A 26,179-nucleotide genomic window follows, 5' to 3' on the forward strand; every position below is an offset into this window, starting at 1 on the left:
GGGTTAGGGGTAGGGGTAGGGTTAGGGTTAGGGTTAGGGGTAGGGGTAGGATTAGGGTTAGGGTTAGGGTAATGTTGTGAATCGAGTGGCCCATGGTGGTGGTGGGGTTATGGTATGGGCAGGCGTATGTTATGGACGACGAACATAGGCCACTCGATTCAAAACGTTACCCTAACCCTAACCCTAACCCTACCCCTCACACCAGATACTGCCTGGTTTTCGGACCCCCCCCAGACCCCCCCATTTCACAGCACCTTTTTGGAATTAAAATTTGTCGAACATACAAAGAAATGACAACACAATTTGTCTATCAAATGTATGTAGTATTTTCTCACGATTGACGTGTTTTCTCTGACAGCCCCCCCCCCCCCCTCCCCTCCCCTTGTCATTTATTTGTATTGTCAGAGTTTACAGATTGTTTATCTTCACGGTCCACTGTATATGTTCTACTTTGAATTCTGCTTTCATTCTATTTTGAGATGTTTCAATTCTAGTGTTGTGAAGTTATCGGCAAAGCCTTGTTGTGTTGTGTTTCCTGCTGCAACGCAAACATTTAGCAAAGTGGGCTCCATAAAGTAGCTCTAATCTGATCTTATACTTATACTACATATTGTTGTACCTACAAAGAGTCTAACAAGCAGTCCTAGGTGCCTGACGTGTGTATTTGTGCTGCTGAAGAGGAAGAGGAGGAGGAAGAGGAGGAGACTCACTGCAGGTTTCTGGAGACACTGCTCGATGACGCCCTCCATCATCCTCTTAACGAAGTGAAGAGACTTCTGAGGGAACGAGGGGAACAGCAGGGGGCTCTCTGCAGGAACAGGCACACATTTAGGGAGTCAGTTAATGGGGAATGCTGCCTTTTTAAATCGCTTTAAGTTGAACCCAAACATTAGGAAACATGACACACACTGCAGGTCGCTCTTTCAATACATCTTTTTCTTATTGCCACCCACTTTCTTTAAGCCCAACCCCAGCATGCGGGAACTTATGCATATTTGGTCATGTAGTTAAAGGTAGGTAAGTTTGAGAAACCGGCTCGAGATACACTTGTTATCTTCCATGGAATGCTCTTAACATCCCGATAGCAATGAATATCTGAAGTGCTTTGAAGCCGTGGTGCTGTAGAAAGCTCGACCAATCATCTGAGCCGGCTAAAGTAACTGGATGGCCTACCTGCCTGTCAGCCTTCCATCGGGGCACAGACTGATCTCTGCCCTCATTGGTCATGTGCGCGTTCGTGTGTGTTGGAGGAGGGGCTCTGTGAGGAAGGGGCAGATTTGTTCCGGTTGTGTATTTTCAAATTCTAGCCACTCGAGCCGGTTTCTCCAAAATGACCTACCCCACCTTTAAGGAGTAAATTGATCGAAGATATTGCATAGCAGTCATTAAACAAGGGGACGATGTGTCGCCACTTCTTAAGAAGAATAAAGTATATTTTTCTCGATGCATCGAGGAGCAAATGAGGGGCTTTGCTGGCACCCCCAAAATGGTTTCAAAGTGAAACCACATCTCAAACTGACTGAGATGTACTGGTTGTGTCCACCATGTCCCCCTCGTTCGCACCGTAATCAGTGATCATGCTGCTAATGAATCACTTCTCGAGCTGAGTGGGTCTCACCCTTCAGGTGGGCGCTCTCCTGCAGGAACCTCAGCCATTGGTTCCCCTTGGTGTTGGGGGGGGGAAACCAGATCCTCGTCCTCGTCCTTCAGATACTGCACAGGGAGACGTGTTGTTACACAGCAGCTCTAAGGTCTCCTATTAAACTATTTTTAGGAATATATTATAGGTCTCAGAAATACAAAAACATGTCTCTGAAGTGTCCTGCTCCAAACCCCAAACAGATCATTGTAGCCCCCCCCCCCCCCTCTCTTCCAGCTGTTACTAAAGAGCTGACTCTGGGTCAGTAGCTGCCATGAAGAAACTCCACATCATGTTCCAAACCACATCAAGGATCCTCTCTGAAACAGGATGGAGCTCAAACTCTTTCTCTCTTTCTAAGGTTTACCACAAGGTGACTTCCTTTTGATTTCCTGCTTCTTCACACAGACTCTCTCCAGTACAGGTTAGCTCTGAGTGCTAGCATGCTAATGTAAACACAGACCATATTACTTCCAGAACACGTCTCATTGTTTCTGACAGCAACGTTTCTGATTGGCCCGTGGGTTTAAAGCCCGCCCACATTTGAGTAATGTGGTCATGACGCAGCAAATCTGGATCATCTCCGTTGGTCCCCGTTTTTAGAGATGTGGGTACAGAGGAGAAGAGAGAGGGGTTATTTCTGACACTTTGAGAGTCTCCTGACACACCGGGGACACATGGTGACACACCGGGGACACACAGGGACACACGGGGACACACCGGGGACACATGGTGACACACCGGGGACACACAGGGACACACCGGGGACACACGGGGACACATGGTGATGTAGAGAAGACATCAGAAAGTGCATTTTGCATGACAGGTGACCTTTAAAGCTAATCAACACACACAGAGCTCCTACCTGGCCCACTCGCTCCACGTTAAAGTATTTCCCTTTGCGATCAAACAGCTCTTCGTTCTGTTGAAGCAGAGATAAGTTAAAATCACTTAGTAAAGATGTTTTAATTTCCATCACGGTGACGTCATGCTGAGCTCACCTCACTGAAGTGCTCCGACAGGAAGTCAGCCACGAAGGCAATGTCCTTCTGGGTCATCTACGAGGAATAAAACACGTTAGAATGATTTATTATCACTTATTAAATCACATCTGTGCCTCAGCGGCTCTGATGACTCACCTTGTTGAGCTCTGGAGGAACGTGCTCCTCACACATCCTCAGCATGGCTGCAGAAACAATCAATACAACCTTATTTATAATTAATGTCTGTATATCAGGATCAGTAACTCGTGCACGACGGTCACTTTTATTCTTACCTACGTACAACCAGCGGAAAAAGGCTTTAAAGTTCTTCATGCTCTTGTCTATCACCCTGAAAGTTGGAGTAAAGGCAGAGATGATATTTACATAATAACATGCTTATGGTTTGAGAAGACGGGTAATAAGAACAGTAATCAACTCACTGCAGGAGTTCGTTTGCTTTGAGAGAAAATGAGCCCACAGCTGTGATCGCACCTGAGAACAGAAACACATGTGGTGTTTGAAAAAAAAAAACACATTTCCAGGATAAAAATTCCCAAATATACAAGAAAAAAATCCCAAATGAAAAATTCTCAAATGTTGTAGGAAAGAAATTAAATAGTCTCTGATATTATAAAGCTAAACATTTAATAAAAAAAAATATATATTAAAAAAAACATTGTAAATAAGAAAATTGTTAGAAAAAAAAAAAATCTGAAATAAAAAAATGTTTACAAGATTTTACGTAAAATTGTTCAAAGATTGAAAAGAAAAAAATCCCACATTTTGGAGAAAAAAAGTTTAATATTATCTGAGATTTTAAATATTACAGACTTTGAGATTAAAGTCGCAAATTTACATGAAAAAAAGGTCTACATTTATAAAATTGTACTTTTCTGGGAAATACATTACGAGGAAAATAATACTTCTCAGAGAAACAAAAAAATCCCAAATTAAGAAAAAACAAATTGGGAACCACTTTACAATAAGACTACCCGTATAAAGGGTTTACAAGTAGTTTGTAATTCATTTATTAATTAGGTTGTGAACATTTTATAAATCATTAATAAGCTTTTATAAGACATGAGATAAACAGGGCGACCGTGACCGGTTGCTTGCCAAATAGTGAGCCCACATTTATCTGTACGGCTAAGTCTTATATTGGCTACCTAGCTTACTTCGTGTCCTTCATCAGCCAGCATCCTTGGTATCTGTTGCTCACTGAGTTGATTCTCGCTAAGAAGCCAATATAAGGCTTAGTCATCTTGCCAAATAGTGAGCCTGTGTCGATGAAGAAGACGAAGTAAGCTAGGTAGCCAATATAAGGCTTAGTCATCTTGCCAAATAGTGAGCCTGTGTCGATGAAGAAGACGAAGTAAGCTAAGTAGCCAATATAAGGCTTAGTCATCTTGCCAAATAGTGAGCCTGTGTCGATGAAGAAGACGAAGTAAGCTAAGTAGCCAATATATGGCTTAGTCATCTTGCCAAATAGTGAGCCTGTGTTGATGTAGAAGACGAAGTAAGCTAGGTAGCCAATATAAGGCTGTCATCTTGCCAAATAGTGAGCCTGTGTTGATGAGAAGACGAAGTAAGCTAGTAGCCATATAGGCTTAGTCATCTTGCCAAATAGTGAGCCTGTGTCGATGAAGAAGACGAAGTAAGCTAAGTAGCCAATATAAGGCTGTCGTCTATCTGCCAAATAGTGAGCCTGTGTCGATGAAGAAGACGAAGTAAGCTAGTAGCCAATATAAGGCTTAGTCATCTTGCCAAATAGTGAGCCTGTGTCGATGAGAAGACGAATTAAGCTAAGTAGCCAATATAGGCTTAGTCATCTTGCCAAATAGTGAGCCTGTGTCGATGAAGAAGACGAAGTAAGCTAGTAGCCAATATAAGGCTTAGTCATCTTGCCAAATAGTGAGCCTGTGTCGATGAAGAAGACGAAGTAAGCTAGTAGCCAATATAAGGCTTAGTCATCTTGCCAAATAGTGAGCCTGTCGATGAAGAAGACGAAGTAAGCTAAGTAGCCAATATAAGGCTTAGTCATCTTGCCAAATAGTGAGCCTGTGTCGATGAAGAAGACGAAGTAAGCTAGGTAGCCAATATAAGGCTTAGTCATCTTGCCAAATAGTGAGCCTGTGTCGATGAAGAAGACGAAGTAAGCTAGGTAGCCAATATAAGGCTTAGTCATCTTGCCAAATAGTGAGCCTGTGTCGATGAAGAGACGAAGTAAGCTAAGTAGCCAATATATGGCTTAGTCATCTTGCCAAATAGTGAGCCTGTGTCGATGAAGAAGACGAAGTAAGCTAAGTAGCCAATATAAGGCTTAGTCATCTTGCCAAATAGTGACCTGTGTTGATGTAAGAAGACGAAGTAAGCTAGGTAGCCAATATAAGGCTTAGTCATCTTGCCAAATACTGAGCCTGTGTCGATGAAGAAGACGAAGTAAGCTAAGTAGCCAATATAAGGCTTAGTCATCTTGCCAAATAAGTGAGCCTGCTGGTCGATGAAGAAGACGAAGTAAGCTAGGTAGCCAATATAAGGCTTAGTCATCTTGCCAAATAGTGAGCCTGTGTCGATGAAGAAGACGGAAGTAAGCTAAGGTAGCCAATATAAGGCTTAGTCATCTTGCCAAATAGTGAGCCTGTGTCGATGAAGAAGACGAAGTAAGCTAAGTAGCCAATATAAGGCTTAGTCATCTTGCCAAATAGTGAGCCTGTGTCGATGAAGAAGACGAAGTAAGCTAGGTAGCCAATATAAGGCTTAGTCATCTTGCCAAATAGTGAGCCTGTGTCGATGAAGAAGACGAAGTAAGCTAGGTAGCAATATAAGGCTTAGTCATCTTGCCAAATAGTGAGCCTGTGTCGATGAAGAAGACGAAAGTAAGCTAAGTAGCCAATATAAGGCTTAGTCATCTTGCCAAATACTGAGCCTGTGTCGATGAAGAAGACGAAGTAAGCTAGGTAGCCAATATAAGGCTTAGTCATCTTGCCAAATAGTGAGCCTGTGTCGATGAAGAAGACGAAGTAAGCTAAGTAGCCAATATAAGGCTTAGTCATCTTGCCAAATAGTGAGCCTGTGTCGATGAAGAAGACGAAGTAAGCTAAGTAGCCAATATAAGGCTTAGTCATCTTGCCAAATAGTGAGCCTGTGTTGATGTATGAAAACTATGTTGGAAATGGTTCTTAATGATTAATAAAGTGTTTACAACCTAATTAATAACCCTTTATGAACCTTTTATAAGGGTAGTCTTATTGTACAGTGGTACCCTAATTGTAATATTCAAAGGAAATCACAAATATGCAAGAAAAACACAATTCTATGAGATTAAAGTCGATAAATAATTGAGAAAACCACTCGAATATGTGTTTTGTATCTCTGGGAGACACATGGCTTTAGATTAGGATCAAACATCGATTAGTGAATATTTTACAGAATGAACAGAGGAGTGTTTGAACCTTCTAGCGCTGCAGCGTCCAGACCGAGGGGCTCGAACTTCTGCTTCCACAGAGACATGCCCCTCACCTCACTCAGGTGGTACAGCAGAGCCTCAGAGCCACTGCAGGGGGGGGGGGGAGGGAAGAGAACACATCGGGTCTACAACGTGTGTTTAACAATAAAGTGTGTGTCCTTTGGAATCCATTAAAAGCACAATTTGGCATCGGAGCATATTTTAAGGTGAGATGTCAAGGGGTTAACGTGCAGGTACCTCTGCAGGTGGCTGATCACCAGCTTCTGGATGCTGGAGTACGACGACTCGATGGACTGACCCAGCTTCTTCAGACCCTGAGAGGAAACACAGACAAACACCAGAGAGGTTTCCAGTTAGTAATATCATCGGTCCTGCTTATTAATAAAGTTGAAACACTCATTAATCTCACCTTCACCGTCAGCTGGTTCATCAGCAGAGCCTGGAGCTCAGGGCTGAGGGAGCAGGGACACAATACATTACATCTTTCCTACAGATCAACATCAACAGACGTGACCGATAGAAACCTCTCCTCACCTCGACTGTCCCCACAGCAGCAGCTCCAGGAACTCGTCCTGAACCTGAGTGCTCGTGTTCTTCTCCTGCAAACAGAAACATATTCTTTTAGCAAACTCAGACAACTTAATGTTAATGTGTGTTATAGTGCCGGATACTTTAGATTTAGTCTTAGGACAAAAAATGCTTAGACATTTTAACACAATGTTAGGTCTCATTCACATCCAATAGTCTGCTCTCTGCTGCGCACCAGACCACAGTTTGTTGCATTGCTTCATTCTTCAGAAGGCTCGGTTTGCGTTCACACGGCAAAACTCAAACGGACTATAAACTTTAAACACAAGTCATGTGCACGGGAATGCTGTTCACCCATTGGTCAGACATTAAGGGGGTAAAAACGCAAATCCCGGCAATTTCTCCCGGAGCCTCCGCCATGGAGCATCGGCACTTTCTGCAGGTTATTCTCATGCTGCTGTTAGTCTGGAGATCAACAGACTCTAGCGGCCCGCGCATATGATTACATAATCAGACAACCAGTGGTGTAGTGGGCGTTGGACGCGGGGGTATCATCAAGATCAAGATCATGCTCCAAATAAGTGGGGGTACGGTGTACCCCCACTTATTTGGAGCATGATCTTTTCTTTAAGTCTAATAAATATAAAATCATTGCCAGTGTTATCAGTTGCAAGTGTGTATTTGTTGTAATAATGACGAAAACATAATACATTTCACAGTAATTAAAATAAAAAATAAAAACGATTTCCTTAAAAAAGTATGATTCGTCATCACGCTCGTGACCCCGCGGTCACTGACCAGTCACTGACACACCCACGGTGAGCCAGCTCGCCGCGCACGCCGATTTTGCGGCAGCTCTTTCCCTCAAGAACGCTAACGAAACAGCTAATGGCAGGCTAACATGTTTTACTTGACTTATTTTCTAAAAAGAATATAATTCACAAGAAGAAAGAGGCTAGCACCGAAGCTACAAGTGAAGCTGCTAGTACTACATCATCAGAAGAGCCGCCTAAAGACGTAGATAATGCTAGCCAACGTGCACGTTAGCTGCGCTAGCAATGTTCCCCTGACTAGCTCAAGCTCACCTTTCCCAGAGGTATGGACGGAGGAGATGTGGCGGAGGAAACAAGAGGCTACCCGTGGATAGACTGCAAAGCTGGGAAACTGGGCTGCAAAGTTTGTTCATCCATTACGGATTTATTAGTCTTCAAAACCCAAGGTGTGTGTGTGTGTGTGTGTGTGTGTGTGTGTGTGTGTGTGTGTGTGTGTGTGTGAAAAGCAGCGCTGTCTGCTTATTTGCAATGTAGGCTAGGCCTAATCAGAATAATGTCAAGTCCAGATTCAATGTTATTTGCATAAGTATGGCTATATTTTTCGTTTTGTTTATTTAATAAGTTAATTTCAGGACAACTTTGGACATTTTGTTCTGTGTGTGTGTTGAGCGCAGCGCCGTCTGCTTTTTGCAGTACAGTAACTAAAGTAGGACTAGGCATACCGGTAGTTTCTTTGGACCTGTCTGCCCGTTTTGTGAGTGCACTGCGCGCATGCGCACTTGTGTGGCATTGTTTGGGATGACCTAATTAAAATAGCGTCCCCCCAGTAAAAAAATCCCCACTACACCACTGCAGACAACGTCCGTTAAAAAACATTATAACATCATGAGAGACGTTCTGCAGTCAGGAGGGCATTTCACCGACAACAGGTGTTCTTACTTTTATGTAGCTGACGGAGAATTGTTACTTTACACGACACTGTTCAACACTTCATTCTGCTTCACTCTTTAACTGAACAACCGCGGATGTCTTGAAAGACTCTTTCGCTAAAGATTTTGCAGATATCCGCGTTCTTGTAAATACTACGCTTCCTGTGTCTTGGTGCGGACTGCGTTCACACCAGCAATGAACCGCTCCAGAGTTCGCAAGCAAGCGCTCCGAGTCCACCTATTTTAGCGGACCAGAGTCCGGTTGTTTAGTTCACGTCAGAGGACTGCGTTCCCACCGACCCAAATGAACCGCACCAAGCGGCTAAACGCACCAGGGTTCGATTCAACCGGACTATACAAGGCAGGTGTGAACGCGCCCTTAGTCTGTTTTACTTCGTAGTTTCAGTCCGAACATGTTAAGATGTCAAGACATATTTCTCTTTATTACCTTACAAAAAAACTCGGTGAATGCTTTGAAAGGAGTCTCGCTGGTCGTTAGAGAAGAGCCACCCGGCTGAAGCACCGCCGTACATTCAAAGATAATCCACAGATATGTTATACATTGGAGGAACACAGCATCAGGACTGACACGTAGAGGAAGGTAAAGGTACAACCTGTTGAACTATAGGAGCGTAGAGTATTTCTGTGTTTGCTACTAGTGCTGCGTACCTGGACTCGCATTCAGGTTCAGGTCCGGACTCAAGTCCAGAGGTTCAGGTTCAGGTCCGGACTCAAGTCCAGACCTGAACCCATGGCTTGTGTCAAGTTGTGTGAGTAACTAAAGTGAACTTATTGTGAGCTAATTATCAATTGAAAATAAACTCATAATCAACTCAAATTCAAACTCGTCAGGTTTATTGCGCTCCCTTCCAACTTGTGTCTACATTTCTCTACAAAGTACAAATGTAAAAAAAACACTTTTTGCCACTTAGTCTACAAATGACTTATGACAGCAACTACAGTGAACTACTACACAGTTCAAACATGTCTTTCATTTAGCAAACTAAAGTAACCAAACAGTCCCTGAGCTGACTGAGCCTAAAGTGTAGAGTAGACTATACGCATTACACTGTTACATTACATTACATTACATTACATTGCATTTAGCTGACGCTTTTGTCCAAAGCGACTTACAATAAGTACATTCGACCAGGAAGACACAACCTTGAAGAAAACAGAATCATAAAGTATATCAGGTTTCATAGAGCCAAACATTTCAAGTGCTACTCAACTGGCTTTAGGTAATCCAGTCCTTTATTAGTATATAAGTGCTTTGTTAATAGTTCTATCGCTCGAAGTGGAGTCGAAAGAGATGAGTTTTCAGTTTGCGCCGGAAGATGTGCAAGCTATCTGCCGTCCTGATGTCAATGGGGAGCTCATTCCACCATCTTGGAGCCAGGATAGCAAACCCACGTGTTTTCGCCGATGGGAACTTGGGTCCCCCTCGCAGCGAGGGCGCAACGAGTCGTTTGGCTGATGCAGAGCGTAGTGCACGCGCTGGGGTGTACGGTTTAACCATGTCCTGGTGTTACACACCTACTGTACAGTACACACTGTAGTGACTACTACTCGACCACGCTGTCCACTATGTCTAAGCCAATCACATCGCTAGCTTCCCTTGACGTCACACAGATCTCGCGAGCAGTTGCGATATTTTGCGAGACTTCGTGAGTTCAGTAATGGCCGCCATATCAGAAGCCGACACGATGTTTTTCGTCTTTTCTCAGCGCAAACTTCTCGATCTATGGAAGGTTTTAGATGGTTTAGAACAAAAAGGAGAATATACAAGTGCTAGTTTTTTTGCGAGTCCAAGTACCGGTTCCCGACGTTCCGGTTTTAACCGGACTTGAACCGAAACTTTTTACAAGTCCAGTACCGGTTCGGTGTACCGGTACGCAGCACTAGTTGTTACGGCACGTGTTTTGAGTCACTAGGTGGTGGCCGTGTCTATTGGATTTGTGGACTTGTTAATAAAAGGTCAAACGCATATCAGTGGAAAGACTGGTTTCTTGCGCGTCCTTGGATTACTACAGCCGCAACAAACTACAATTAACACGATTGCATGTTGATCACAGCTATGGTTTTAATCATGGAGACAAACACGTTTTCATCAGCGATTGAATGCGTGTCTCTGACCTGGACGAACTTGGTGAGCCGCAGGTCCATCTGCAGCAGGATGTCCTCCCAGGCCTCACACATGCAGGTGAGGGACAGGTGCAGGTACTGAAGGAGAGTCGAGATGTGGGTGAACTTACGAGACATCCGGGTCACCTCCGGGAGGCAGGAGGAGAGGAGGCAAGTGTCCAACTGTGGGAGGGAGGAGACAGGAGGTTAATATCAGAGAGGAGAGAGGAGGCAGGAGGAGAGGAGACAAGTGTCCAACTGTAGGAGGGAGGAGGGAGGAGGTTAATATCAGAGAGGAGAGAGGAGGCAGGAGGAGAGGAGACAAGTGTCCAACTGTGGGAGGAGGAGAGAGGAGGTTAATATCAGAGAGGAGAGAGGAGACAAGTGTCCAACAGTGGGAGAAGGAGAGAGGAGACAGGAGGAGAGGAGACAAGTGTCCAACAGTGGGAGGAGGAGAGAGGAGACAGGAGGAGAGGAGACAAGTGTCCAACAGTGGGAGGAGGAGAGAGGAGACAGGAGGAGAGGAGACAAGTGTCCAACTGTGGGAGACAGGAGGAGATTATATCAGAGAGAGGAGGACAGAGGAGACGAGATGAGGAGGTAATAATCAGAGTTAAAGGAGACAGGAGAAGATTATATCAGAGAGAGGAGAGAGGAGGACAGAGGAGACGAGATGAGGAGGTGATAATCAGAGTTAAAGGAGACAGGAGGAGATGAAGGAGGTATAAGAAGTGGTGCTGACCTGCAGGTAGCAGATCTGAAGCTGGTTGTCAGCAGATTTGACCTCTGTGATGACGGAGAGAGACTTCAGGTCTCCAGAGAGACTGAGGCTGCGGCAGCTTCCGGACACCTGAGGAGTCAGACAGTTGGACAAAGAACTTAAAATCTTGAAGACCATGACCAGTTCGAACTCAGCCTTCAAAAACAGACAATTCAACTCTTTCAAATGTTTTTGGTGAACACCTCTTACCCCGGTCAGAGTGGCGATCTTGTACATCCCGTACGCAAACAGCTCCACGAAGCCAGAGTCTCCTCCGAGGACGAGGACGTTCAGCCTGCATGCACACAAGCACTAACATCACAATGTAGTGGCTTCAACGTTTCTAGAGACACTTCCAACATACGGGTGTGATTTCAACGCAGATCATCCAGAACGATCATCCAGTTCCCCATCCCTCCTTCTCAGTGGTGTGTGTGGGTGAACTGGGTTACCCCCGTCTAAAACCAACCCCCGTCTAAACCAACCCCTTCCCAATAAACAGGCATAATGTCCCAGATCAAATGCACGCTAAAGGGTCTTTGTCAAATTCTAATTCCTCGTACGTGTCACCCTACCTGGTAATAAACCTGTTCTTTGAGCAGCTCTCTCTGATCCTGCTGTGATGTTACATGTTTGTCGTTTGTTTCTCGTGTGTGTTGATGTTTGTCTGTTGATGTTACACATGGAGCTGCTGGGATGCCAGGAGCATTTCAGACTTGATCTGACCAACAAAGTATTATCGTATTATCGGGGTGTCAACAAATATGTTCGGGGGCGTAAAAGGTGAGTAGATAAATATTCAACACATAATATCTGTAGGCCATGTGTACTAATAAAACAAGACATGGTACTTGTGAGTTATCTGTCGCCACTTTTTAAATAGCGGGAAGCTCCTCCACATGAACTTCTTCATTTCTCAAAATAACAAACATTAATCCTGGAGGTTAGGGTTATTTAGAGAGTCTGAAAAGAACAAAAAAGTGCGTATTTAGAGAGTCTGAAAATGACGTATTTAGAGAGTCCGAAAAAACCCAAGAAGGACTTATTTAGAGTCTGAAAAAACCAAAAAAGGGCGTATTTAGAAAAAAACCAAAAAAGGGCGTATTTAGAGAGTCTGAAAAAAACAAAAAAGGGCGTATTTAGAGAGTCCGAAAAACCCCAAAAAGGACGTATTTAGAGAGTCCGAAAAAACCCAAGAAGGGCGTATTTAGAGTCTGAAAAAAAACAAAAAGGGCGTATTTAGAGTCTGAAAAAACAAAAAAGGGCGTATTTAGAGATTCCGAAAAAACCCCAAAAAGTGCGTATTTAGAGAGTCTGAAAAGGACGTATTTATAGAGTCCGAAAAAACCCAAGAAGGGCGTATTTAGAGAGTCCAAAAAAAACCAAAAAAGGGCGTATTTAGAGTCCGAAAAAAAACAAAGGGCGTATTTAGAGAGTGAAAAAAAACAAAGGGCGTATTTAAGAGTCCGAAAAAACCCCAAAAAGGGCGTATTTAGAGTCTGAAAAAAAACTAAAAAGGGCGTATTTAGAGAGTCCGAAAAAACCCAAGAAGGGCGTATTTAGAGAGTCCGAAAAAACCCAAAAAAGGGCGTATTTAGAGAGTCCGAAAAAAACCCAAAAAGTGCGTATTTAGAGTCTGAAAAGGACGTATTTAGAGAGTCCGAAAAAACCCAAGAAGGGCGTATTTAGAGTCCGAAAAAACCCAAAAAAGGGCGTATTTAGAGTCCGAAAAAAAACAAAAAAGTGCGTATTTAGAGAGTCTGAAAAGGACGTATTTATAGAGTCCGAAAAAAACCAAGAAGGGCGTATTTAGACAGTCCGAAAAAAACAAAAAAGGGCGTATTTAGAGAGTCTGAAAAAAAACAAAAAAGGGCGTATTTAGAGAGTCTGAAAAGGACGTATTTAGAGAGTCCGAAAAAAACAAAAAAGGGCGTATTTAGAGAGTCTGAAAAAAAACTAAAAAGGGCGTATTTAGAGAGTCTGAAAAGGACGTATTTAGAGAGTCGGAAAAAAACAAAAAAGGGCGTATTTAGAGAGTCTGAAAAACCCCAAAAAAGGGCGTATTTAGAGAGTCCGAAAACCCCCAAAAAAGGACGTATTTAGAGAGTCTGAAAAAACCCAAAAAAGGGCGTATTTAGAGTATGAAAAAAACAAAAAAGGACGTATTTAGAGAGTCCGAAAAAACCCAAGAAGGGCGTATTTAGAGTCCGAAAAAACCCAAAAAGGGCGTATTTAGAGAGTCTGAAAAAAAAAAAAAAAAGGGCGTATTTAGAGAGTCTGAAAAGGACGTATTTAGAGAGTCCGAAAAAACCCAAAAAAGGGCGTATTTAGAGAGTCCGAAAAAAACCCAAAAAGGGCGTATTTAGAGAGTCCGAAAAAACCCCAAAAAGGGCGTATTTAGAGAGTCCGAAAAAAACCCAAAAAGGGCGTATTTAGTGTCTGAAAAAAACAAAAAAGGGCGTATTTAGAGAGTCTGAAAAGGACGTATTTAGAGAGTCCGAAAAAACCCAAAAAAGGGCGTATTTAGAGAGTCCGAAAACCCCCAAAAAAGGGCGTATTTAGAGAGTCTGAAAAAAAACAAAAAAGGGCGTATTTAGAGAGTCCAAAAAAAAGAAAAAAAAAGTGGTGACAGATAACCCACAAGAACCCAAGACATGTTCGACTATTAAAATAAAAACAAAACTTATAATAAACTCAGTTAAATGGCTCCTAGAATAATAACTTCCTGTTCATCGCATTCCCTGTGAATTAGAAACCAGGCTTCATGTACCTGACTTCTCCCAGGAGGTTCATTATCTCATCAGACTTCTCCTCGCTGTGTCACAGGAGACAATTACATTAAACAAACAGTGAACAGCTGATATCAGAGTATTGATGAATGCTGATATCAGAGTATTGATGAATGCTGATATCAGAGTATTGATGAATGCTGATATCAGAGTATTGATGAATGCTGATATCAGAGTATTGATGAATGCTGATATCAGAGTATTGATGAATGCTGATATCAGAGTATTGATGAATGCTGATATCAGAGTATTGATGAATGCTGATATCAGAGTATTGATGAATGCTGATATCAGAGTATTGATGAATGCTGATATCAGAGTATTGATGAATGCTGATATCAGAGTATTGATGAATGCTGATATCAGAGTATTGATTAATGCTGATATCAGAGTATTGATGAATGCTGATATCAGAGTATTGATGAATGCTGATATCAGAGTATTGATGAATGCTGATAGAGTATTGATTAATGCTGATATCAGAGTATTGATTAATGCTGATATCAGAGTATTGATGAATGCTGATAGAGTATTGATGAATGCTGATATCAGAGTATTGATTAATGCTGATATCAGAGTATTGATGAATGCTGATATCAGAGTATTGATGAATGCTGATATCAGAGTATTGATTAATGCTGATATCAGAGTATTGATGAATGCTGATATCAGAGTATTGATGAATGCTGATATCAGAGTATTGATGAATGCTGATATCAGAGTATTGATGAATGCTGATAGAGTATTGATGAATGCTGATATCAGAGTATTGATGAATGCTGATATCAGAGTATTGATTAATGCTGATATCAGAGTATTGATGAATGCTGATATCAGAGTATTGATGAATGCTGATATCAGAGTATTGATGAATGCTGATATCAGAGTATTGATGAATGCTGATATCAGAGTATTGATTAATGCTGATATCAGAGTATTGATTAATGCTGATAACAGAGTATTGATGAATGCTGATATCAGAGTATTGATTAATACTGATTGAGTATTGATGAATGCTGATATCAGAGTATTGATTAATGCTGATAGAGTATTGATTAATGCTGATAGAGTATTGATGAATGCTGATATCAGAGTATTGATGAATGCTGATATCAGAGTATTGATGAATGCTGATATCAGAGTATTGATTAATGCTGATAGAGTATTGATGAATGCTGATATCAGAGTATTGATTAATGCTGATAGAGTATTGATGAATGCTGATATCAAAGTATTGATGAATGCTGATAGAGTATTGATTAATGCTGATATCAGAGTATTGATTAATGCTGATATCAGAGTATTGATTAATGCTGATATCAGAGTATTGATTAATGCTGATATCAGAGTATTGATGAATGCTGATATCAGAGTATTGATTAATACTGATTGAGTATTGATTAATGCTGATATCAGAGTATTGATTAATGCTGATAGAGTATTGATTAATGCTGATATCAGAGTATTGATGAATGCTGATATCAGAGTATTGATGAATGCTGATATCAGAGTATTGATGAATGCTGATATCAGAGTATTGATTAATGCTGATATCAGAGTATTGATTAATGCTGATATCAGAGTATTGATGAATGCTGATATCAGAGTATTGATGAATGCTGATATCAGAGTATTGATGAATGCTGATATCAGAGTATTGATTAATGCTGATAGAGTATTGATGAATGCTGATATCAGAGTATTGATGAATGCTGATATCAGAGTATTGATTAATGCTGATATCAGAGTATTGATTAATGCTGATATCAGAGTATTGATGAATGCTGATATCAGAGTATTGATTAATGCTGATAGAGTATTGATGAATGCTGATAGAGTATTGATGAATGCTGATAGAGTATTGATGAATGCTGATATCAGAGTATTGATGAATGCTGATATCAGAGTATTGATGAATGCTGATATCAGAGTATTGATGAATGCTGATGAGAGTATTGATTAATGCTGATAGAGTATTGATGAATGCTGATATCAGAGTATTGATGAATGCTGATATCAGAGTATTGATGAATGCTGATAGAGTATTGATGAATGCTGATATCAGAGTATTGATGAATGCTGATATCAGAGTATTGATGAATGCTGATATCAGAGTATTGATGAATGCTGATATCAGAGTATTGATTAATGCTGATAGAGTATTGATTAATGCTGATAGAGTATTGATTAATGCTGATAGAGTATTGATTAATGCTGATAGAGTATTGATTAATGCTGATATCAGAGTATTGATTAATGCTGATAGAGTATTGATTAATGCTGATATCAGAGTATTGATGAATGCTGATATCAGAGTATTGATGAATGCTTTAACGTGCCCCCCACCTGAAGATCTTTGAGGTGGTGCTGTAACTGTGGAAGATAGAAGTGAGGAAACATGTTATTCACTTTACTCCTGATCACTTTCTGAGGATCTTAGCACAGTTAAATCTTATTTTACCTCTTGGGGAGTGTCGGTAATTTGGGGAGAAACAGCTTGGATTCATCCTCAGAGTTGTAGAAGGAGCTGAGGGCGCTGAGATATAAGATAAGATAAGAGAGGGGAGAGGAGAGGAGAGGAGAGGAGAGGAGAGGAGAGGAGAGAGAGAGAGAGAGAGAGAGGAGAGGAGATAAGAAGTACTTTATTGATCCCAATTTGGGACATGTTTGCGTGGCAGCAGCATAAAAATAAAAGGCATAAACAATCCAAAATGTAAACATCTCAAACAGAAATAAAATAGCATTAAAAAAGTAGAAAATATAAATGTTGAAATACAAATGAACAGTTATTATTATTTTGTATTTATTTCAACAAGGACCATGCATACAAATACATTAATCTCAGAAAGGGGAAAAGATGAATTATGCCAGATTTGAGCTAATAGCTCATTTCCATCTGAAGTAGGGCTGCACGATATTGGAAAAAACTGATATTGCGATATTTTTCCCTCCTGCGATATATATATGAAAAACTACAGGAATTGAAGAAAAGACAGTTTTTTTTGTCCCATCCTTTCTTGAACTTTAATGCTATTCAATTGGTATTTTTTTTAAACTATATTCAGCCGGATGAAGGATTTTAGTCACGGACGTCTGGATCTTAAGTTATCAGAGCAACAAGCTGAGCTAGCTCGGTTAGCAGCGCCGAACTGCCCTGGAGAAACACATGAAACTACTTTATTCAGTGGGTTTACCTTTAATCACCGGGTCCGTTTGCTTTGGAGAGGAGGAGAAGACATCTGCAGATAATCCGGCTTCCGGTAAAAAACATCCGAACGTCTGAATCCTGAGTTATTGAAGACGGAAGGTAAGCTAATAATAGTAGCTTGGCCCCGTAAGGGGAGTTGTGTGTTGTATTTCCTGGCTTTCGCTGCCCTGAGTTTTGGTCGCACAGTGATGATACCTATACCAATGGAATCCGTGGAATCTCAGCTTTCATCTGATATCTAGTTTGTGCAGATTGCATGAAGTATAAAATATCTCTACCGTGAGTTCTGTGCTAAGTGCGTTAGCATTTTTTCGCTTAGTGCTGATTCAGAAGCTTGTTACCCTTGTGTTTCGTTCAGCTAAAAATGGTTAGTATCGTCAGTCAGCTGAGTTTCTTCCCGTTAAGTGGGAATGACACATTCATAGTTTGTTAAATGTTAAGAAGCCCTCAGACGCTGTTTCGTGCAATATTGCAGTGACGGACCGTCAGGGCCTTCAAGGTATTCAGAGAACACCCGGGAACACTCGGATAAAACAAACAAAAAATCCATTTAATTATATAAATAAATGTAATAAACTGAATAAATGAGAATGGTATCCGTGTTGTTGATCTGTAATATCACAGTGTTACGTTGATGTGTTTGTCCTTCTCGGACCATGCTCTACGCATTTCAGTGGGTTTGTGTTAGAAAAGAAAGCAACCAATCAGATCTTGTTCTGGGTCTCTGGGTAGAATATCCTTCACCAAGGTATTCTCCATCCTTGATCGAATGCCCTGGCCGTTGCACTGAATGAGAGCGTACGTTTGGACTGACAGTTTGATCAACCAATCAGATATTGATTTGTAGCCAATGGGCGTATTCTTTCAGAGTTCCCCTCGGTTCCAGGTACTCTAGTAGGCCCGCTAGTTAACTGGCTCGAGGCAGAGGATCCAGATGAATGCGACGAAGAAATTCAAGCCGTTTTATTGTTTTTAACGTTGAAATGACAAGTGCAACAGGTGAAGATGAAGCTGTTGCGGAATTGTTGTGAGTACCCTTTCCAAGACGACAATTCAGTGAACAGACGGACATTATAATGCCGGGGGGGGTGTGTCTACAGAAGGTCCAGTTGTGATGGCCACGGTTCGCCACTGCAATATTGTTGTGTTTGCCCCTATCGGTGGGGGCAATCGGGCTTAAGCCGCGCGAGTTTTCTTTTTGTTCCTTTTGAGTTAATTTGCCTACTTAATATCGCACGTCCTGCGCATGCGCATATCGCGATTATCGTCAAAACACGATATATCGTGCAGCCCTAATCTGCAGTTAACAAAATATAAAGCAGGATATTATACATTAAGTGCGTAATTAATGGAATATTAAATTGAATATAAATACATTATTTATCAAAATAAAAATATTTAATCTTCGAAATCAGGCGTCCTTTATTTCTGATGAATGTTTATGTGTGTACCTGCTCTCCTCCGTCACCTCCATCCAGTGCATGCAGGTCACAGAGTTCTGCATGGGGAACACGTGGAGGATCTCTGCCTTCTCCACGCCGCACAGGACCACCTGCTGGGTGTCTTTCAGGTGGAAGGCCAGGACTGTGGAGGAACGAGAATTAAGGTTTAATATCTTCATTTTCACATCAACAAGGAGGCGAAGGAGGACGCGAAGGAGGACGCAAGCTATCATTATAATAAAGGCCTCAACAAGTAAAATAATACATGCAGAAATAAAAGCATCAATGTGCATGGTAACTTGGAAGTAAATACATATGCACAGGAAAAGACATTTAAATGCAACTTTATATATTTGTTTTTATAATAATACATGATTTAATAAATAAGGAAATTAATAAAAAGGTTGATAAATGTTAACAGAAAATAATAATTGAAAATGTATAAAATATTAAAATAAATTAATACAAACATTTGTTGATTTTCAATTTAATCAAAACATTTTATTTAATTATTTTCCTATTTATGTGCATTTAAATTGTTTCAGATGAACTTGCAGAATAATTAGAAAAAGGAGTATTAATGTACAAATGTTTTTTATTTTTTATTATTTTATTAATAATAAATTATATTTATATAGCGCTTTTCAGGAACTCAAAGACGCTTTCGGAGTCACGAAGATCTTGGGGGAGGGAATTCCAGAGCTCAGGAGCTGCCACTGAGAAGGCTCTGTCCCCAAAGCTGCGGTGGATCTGAGGGACCGTGGGGGTTGATAGGGGGTGACGGAGCGTCCACACAGCAGCGTGCGTTGACGCTTGGCGGTGGGCGTATCTGAAGCTTTGGGATTTTTTGCGAGCAACACGACCAACAACCAATCACATGAATCTCCCGCCCCGACATACAAAGCAATAGCAATGTTAAAACGAAGTAAACTGGATATAAAATCCCCAAACAGGCGAAAACCTACCAGTTTCACCCACTGTCTCTGCCTCCTCCCTCCATGCCTCGCTCCGGTTTGTATCCCGGTAGATGAACAGAGACTGATCATACAGCACCGGGTGATTCACTACCGCTACAATGAAATTTCCCTCCATTTTTTTGAATATGAGGAAATTACCTGCGTAGTCTCTCCCAGCATACACGCGGTTTGATTGGCTAGCGCTTGTACTGTCAGATTTGCATAAACGGGATTTCATTGGCTGACGCCTCCGTCGAGGCGCCAAAAGTTGAACATTGCTCAACTTTTGAAGCGAGCAACGCCAGCAACGCTCCACGTCGCTTCCCAAAATGCAGTTCGGCTAAAAGTGACGTCACCCCATTCAAAGTGAATGGGCAGAAGCGTTGGAAGCTTCAATGCACGCCGCTGTGTGGACGGGCCGTAAGAAGGTTTGTGAGATAAGGGGGGGCCAGATGGTGGAGGGCTTTGTAGGTGAGGACCAGAATGTTGTAGTTGACGCGATGGGAGACAGGAAGCCAGTGGAGGTCTTTGAGGACTGGGGTGATGTGATGCCATGATGTGGTATGCGTGAGGAGACGTGCAGCTGCATTTTGAACCCGTTGGAGTCTGTTGAGGGATGTAGTGCTGATGCCGTAAAGAAGTGAGTTGCAGTAGTCGAGGCGGGAGGAAATGAAGTCATTCGGCTGCGGGGCGGGTGAGAGAGGGTAGGACTTTTGCAATATTGCGGAGGTGATAAAATGAGGTTTTGACTGTTTGGCGGATGTGAGGTTCGAGGGAGAGGCTGGGGTCAAAGATCACGCCAAGGTGCCTGATTGGAGGGGAAACAATGGAGCCATGGATGGTGAGTGATATGTTAGTGACCCTGCTGAGGGTGGATTTGGCAGGTTCATTTTTCTGTAACAAACAACTATAAAACACACATGTATTAATGTCCTGCCTTACTCTTGCCATCAGGCCTCCAGGCGAGCGCAGTGATCTCCTTCCCCGTGAACTCACTGGGGGGTAAACTCCAAACTCTCTGGAAACTGGCCAATCGGTGCAGCAGCAACTGAGGACAACAGAGAGACATTGACATACAAAACCATAAAAGATACCAAGGCAAGTTTATTAATATTATGTATATATTTCAACAAGGACCGTGCATACAAATACATTCAGAAGAATTACACCAGATTAGAGCTAATATCTAATCTGGTACACAACAATCAATAAACACTGAAAACATTGCATCATATCCAGCACACGTACAATTACAAAACATGAGTTAAGTTAATACAATAATACAAAGTACAGTAAAATAATAATATTTATAGAGCACCTTTCAACACAAAGATGGCATTGAAAACCAGTCATTCAAAAGGACATGTTTCAGGGATGGATGTATTTCAGATTGTACCTCTCCGGTGGTGTTGGCCAGAGCGATCAGATCTCTCTTTGGGGACCAGGCCATGCACAGCACCGGGTTGGGAAGCTGCTTCTCCCCCACCTGTCTGAAGGCAGGCATGCTGAGGGCTGGGGGCGAGAGGAGAAGGGTCAGAACAGAGAGGTTCAACTGAAGACATGTTCTGCTGGAATACCCTTTTACTATTTTGTTACGTCCAGTTGTCCCGCATTGTACATCAACAAATGTGTTGTATCGAAAGTTTGAGCAATTTTAAAAGCAGAATGAACACATATTTGGTGTTTTTTTAACACGATGTTTTGTTGTGTTGCACTGTAGCCTGCCTCACACGGTAGCATCGTTATAGTCCATGTCAGTAAAGACGCGTACAATATACCTGAACAACAACAACGAGATGCAAACACTGAGCTACTGAGAAAGAGACTGGCATGGAATAGAAACAGAAGCAGAGACACAAAGTACACAAAGTATACAAAGTACACAAAGTACACAAAGTACACAAAGTATACAAAGAAGGCAAAACAACAGAAAGTCACACATTTTAAAAGTAAATAAAAGAAGAAACATAACAGCTACAGAAGGGACACAAAATGACCAGAAAAAAAGTACACACAGTACACTGAAGTATACACAGTACACTGAAGTACTCACAGTACACTGCAGTACACACAGTACACTGCAGTACACACAGTACACTGCAGTACACACAGTACACACAGTATACTGAAGTACTCACAGTACACTGCAGTACACACAGTACACTGCAGTACACACAGTACACTGCAGTACACACAGTACACACAGTATACTGAAGTACACACAGTACACTGAAGTACTCACAGTACACTGAAGTACACACAGTACACTGAAGTACACACAGTACACTGAAGTACTCACAGTACACTGAAGTACTCACAGTACACTGCAGTACACACAGTACACTGAAGTACACACAGTTCACTGCAGTACACTGAAGTACACACAGTACACTGAAGTACACACAGTACACTGAAGTACACACAGTACACTGAAGTACACACAGTACACTGCAGTACACACAGTACACACAGTATACTGAAGTACACACAGTACACTGCAGTACACACAGTACACTGCAGTACACTGAAGTACACACAGTACACTGAAGTGCACACAGTACACTGAAGTACACACAGTACACACAGTACACTGAAGTACACACAGTACACACAGTACACGGAACGGGTTAGACATGGAGGAGTCTCTCCATGTAACCAAAACAGCAGAAGTGCTAAAGCTAGCACTGAGTGCTAACATGAAGCTTCTCTGTTTACAGCTGACTGTAATGTTAGCTGTGATGCTAGCAGCTAGCAGCAGAAGCTAAACCTCCTCTACTTTAACCCACTGAACATTACAGGCGGGAAATAGTAACTGCTACATACCTTGGTGAGATATAAACACGTCCTACAGTCTGCTCCTTGCTGTGAAACACTACATTAATCCTTTCTTCATCATGTTTTCTTCATCATGTTTTAACAATTACGAGGACAGCGCCATATTTTCCCTTTGACCAATCAGTGAGAAGCTACGGTAAGCGTGAGAGGACAAATTAGCTTGACGCGATTTGTAAATGTCTAAAGAGAATAGGCTTGTTTGAGACGCGTTGCGGCTCGCCTCGAAAGTAGACGAGAATAGCCGATCGCAGCCGAGGGAGGTCTCAAAAAGCTCGCCTGAAGTCGGACAGCTCGGAGTCGACTTCGTCTTCTTCTTCTTCGTCTCTCGGTTTTTTGGCGGATTGCAAACAGCTTGAAGGTGCATACCGCCACCTCCGGAGTCTGCTTGACTCGGTTTGCATTTATAAAGAATGCACACGTGTTTAATCGTTAATGTCAGATATGTACTAAGTAAATACATTTGTTCCTGCTCAAGATTAGATTCAGCTTTATAGTTATTGCACAGATTACAGGTACTGAGACAACGAAATGCAGTTTAGCTTCTAACGCTGCAACAAGCAGTAAAGTGAAAAGTAATGTACACAATCTACAGAATAACATATAGAATGAATTGAATGATGAATAAACAGTGAGGGGTATGAATACACTAGATATCAGCCTGTGAGCAGTATGAACAGTGTGTATGAATATGCTAAGATACATAAAGTATGAAACGGTAAGCAGTGCAAGTAAAGTATAAAATATATGGATATTAATGTCATGATGATAAATATTGTGGAACAATGATGAAAAATGGGAATGGATGTGGCGACGTAAAACTGACACAAAACAACAACAAACTTTTGCCGAGCCAATTGGAGAGTTTCATCAGCAGCACGTGGTAAAAACCACCAATGAGCGCTCAGGTCGAGATACCAGCGAGTGGTTTCCCATCAAGCATTTCGCTTCCGCAGCCCGTGGAGAGGAACGGCCCGTCCACACTACAGCGTCTGCAGCGTCGACAGCTTCAATCTGCCCATTCACTTTGAATGGGGTGACGTCACGTTGCCGCTTTTTTTCACCGAACTGAATTGTGGGTAGCAGAGCGGTTCGTCTCCGGCGTCTGTAGTGTAGACGGGCCGTGACGGCCCGTCTACACTACAGGCATCAAAAAATGCTTTCAACGCTTCGCCCATTCATTTGAATGGGGTGACGTAGGATATTTTCAAACTTCGCCGAACTGCATTGTGGGGAGTTTGCGTTGCAAGCATCACGCATCACCCATGGCGTTGCAAGCATCACGAGCATCTATCGGCATCAAAAGTTGAACAATGTTCAACTTTTGTGGCTCGATGCTTGGCATCAGCCAATCAAATCCCGTTTATGCAATTCCCGCCAGTACAAGCGCTAGCCAATCAAACCGCGTGCAAGCTGAGAGCCAGACCGCAGTTCATTTCCTCATATTCCAAACGAGAAATTACGGTAGCAAATCACCCGGTTCTTTCCGACCAGGACTATTTACCGGGATACAAACCGGAGGAACCAGGCATGGAGGGACGTGGCAGAGACAGTGGGTGAAACTGGTAGGTTTTCGCCTGTTTGGGGATTTTATATCCAGTTTACTTCGTTTTAACATTACTATTGCTTTGTATGTCGGGGGCGGGAGATTCATGTGATTGGTTGTTGGTCGCGTTGCTCGCAAAAAATCGCCAAGCTTCAGACAGGCCCAGCTTCAAGATTTTTTTATGCCTGTAGTGTAGAGCGTCAGAAGTTGAACATTGTTCAACTTCTGACGCCGGAGACGCCGGAGACGCCGGAGACGCCGGAGACGCCGGAGACGCCGGAGTAGCCAGCGCCAGCCAATCAAATCCCGTTTCGGAAAATCTGACAGCTCAAGCCGTAGCCAATCAAACCGCGTCTAAGCTGGGAGAGATATCCTGCCGTTCATTTCTGTATTTCAAAAAAAGATGGAGGAGAAACTAATTATCGCCGTAGCGAATCACCCGGTTTTGTATGAGCAGACCCTTTACTTCAAACATCGCAAAATAAACTGGTCAGACTACTGCTTGACCTTTCATCTAGAACCCACCTCACCTCTGCCCACTTTGACAACCTAGGATGGCTTAGAGTAGACGACAGAGTACAGCTACTTGCAATGGGCCTGGTCTACAAGATCCACTACACCCCATGGTACCCATGTACATGTCAAAATTCTTCCCAAAGGTCAAGGAATACCATGATCATAACACCAGAGGGAGCTCCACAAATCACGTGAAACCCAGATTTGGCACAAAAAAGGGGGAACACACGTTTCGCAATGATGCCACATCAAGGTGGAACGCTCTTCCCACAACTGTAAGGAAAGTAAAACTATACTTACCTTCAAAACCTCTCTTAAAGAGCACCTTCGGGGGAGAGCATTGCAAAACTGGCCCCGGTAATGGTACAAATCTCAACCTGTCATTCAATCAATCAATCAATCAATCAATGTTTATTTATATAGCCCAATATCACAAATGTTACATTTGTCTCAGTGGACTTTACAGTTTGTACAAAATATCAGTATGACAATACGACACCCCTCTGTCCTTAGACCCTCACATCGTACAAGGAAAAACTTCCGAAGAAAACCCACAGTTTAAAGGGAAAAATGGGAGAAACCTCAGGGAGAGCAACATAGGAGGGATCCCTCTCCCAGGACGGACAGACGTGCAATAGATGCCGTGTGTAAATTGAAAAGATAATACATTTGCAACATAGGTAGTCCAAATGTTTGGAAATGCATGTGTGTATAATAGGAAGATGAATCCACGAGGATATCCATCCAGGACCTATGATCCAGGACCACAGCCACGACTCAAGATCCAGGGCTCGCGATCCAGGACAGAGGAGCGCAGGATCATCCATGACTCCGGATCCCGGCGTATACAGACAATGGACAGCTTCCCCCCCCCCATCTATGTATATACTCGCATTTTAGACTCTGTTACTAACTGTATATCTGTAGACTTGGTATGTCTTAAATGTCCGGTTAGGATGTATTAGAACGAAATCTAAAATGAAAATTGTAAATAAGCAATCTGTATGTAAAAACCACCTGTATGTAAATTGTAAATAAGCCATCTGTATGTCAAATATGTCTTATATGTCTTATATGATATGATGAATTGGAAATGGGGGACCCTGATGTAAACAAGACGAAAGTCTTTCTCTGGTCTGCATCCCCTTAACAATTGTATGTTTTGAGCTGTACTGTACTGTACCCAATATACAAGCTGTTAATAAACTTTTCAATCAATCAAACCCTCTTCACCTACCGGGATACAAACCGGAGGAACCAGGCATGGAGGGAGGTGGCAGAGACAGTGGGTGAAACTGGTAGGTTTTCGCCTGTTTGGGGAGTTTATATATATATATATATTTCTCCCATAAAATCCCCGGGGGTTTTTGCTTTGTATGTCGGGGGCGGGAGATTCATGTGATTGGTTGTTGGTCGTGTTGCTTAATAACATCCCCAAGCTTCAGACACGCCCAGCTCCAAGCTTTTTTTGAAGCTGTAGTGTGGACGCTCCGGAACTGCGCCGCCTCGCTCTCAAGGCTGTGGGCGTCTTTGTCCCGCGAGATTTCAACGTCTCATGTAGGCGAGCCTCCAGAGCAAGTCGGACAAAATGACTAACCATCATGCAACGCACTAGCAAGACGTTGATCGCAACTGCGCAGGTCTCGCTTGTCTCAAACAAGCCTAATATGAGTTGTTGCTGCCCCCTT

At 42.3% G+C, this 26,179-nt stretch overlaps 1 protein-coding gene across 1 annotated transcript; it reads right to left on the bottom strand.

The window, feature by feature from the left end:
- Positions 1–710: 710 nt before the first annotated feature.
- anapc4 (anaphase promoting complex subunit 4) lies at positions 711–22,743 on the bottom strand (the record flags this gene model as incomplete). The annotated part of the gene is given in 22 exon segments (XM_034236600.1): positions 711–808; positions 1,619–1,679; positions 1,681–1,713; positions 2,505–2,561; positions 2,641–2,697; positions 2,779–2,825; positions 2,916–2,971; positions 3,063–3,114; positions 6,075–6,175; positions 6,326–6,402; positions 6,498–6,540; positions 6,623–6,687; positions 10,455–10,625; positions 11,185–11,292; positions 11,413–11,497; positions 13,973–14,017; positions 16,338–16,364; positions 16,453–16,527; positions 18,651–18,783; positions 20,540–20,645; positions 20,994–21,109; positions 22,421–22,743. Coding segments are annotated over 21 exon segments (1,605 nt in total), but the record flags the coding sequence as incomplete, so codon positions are not given.
- Positions 22,744–26,179: the final 3,436 nt, after the last annotated feature.

This window comes from Gymnodraco acuticeps, unplaced genomic scaffold (assembly GCF_902827175.1).
Source record: "Gymnodraco acuticeps unplaced genomic scaffold, fGymAcu1.1, whole genome shotgun sequence".
NCBI classification, from domain to species: Eukaryota; Metazoa; Chordata; class Actinopteri; order Perciformes; family Bathydraconidae; genus Gymnodraco; species Gymnodraco acuticeps.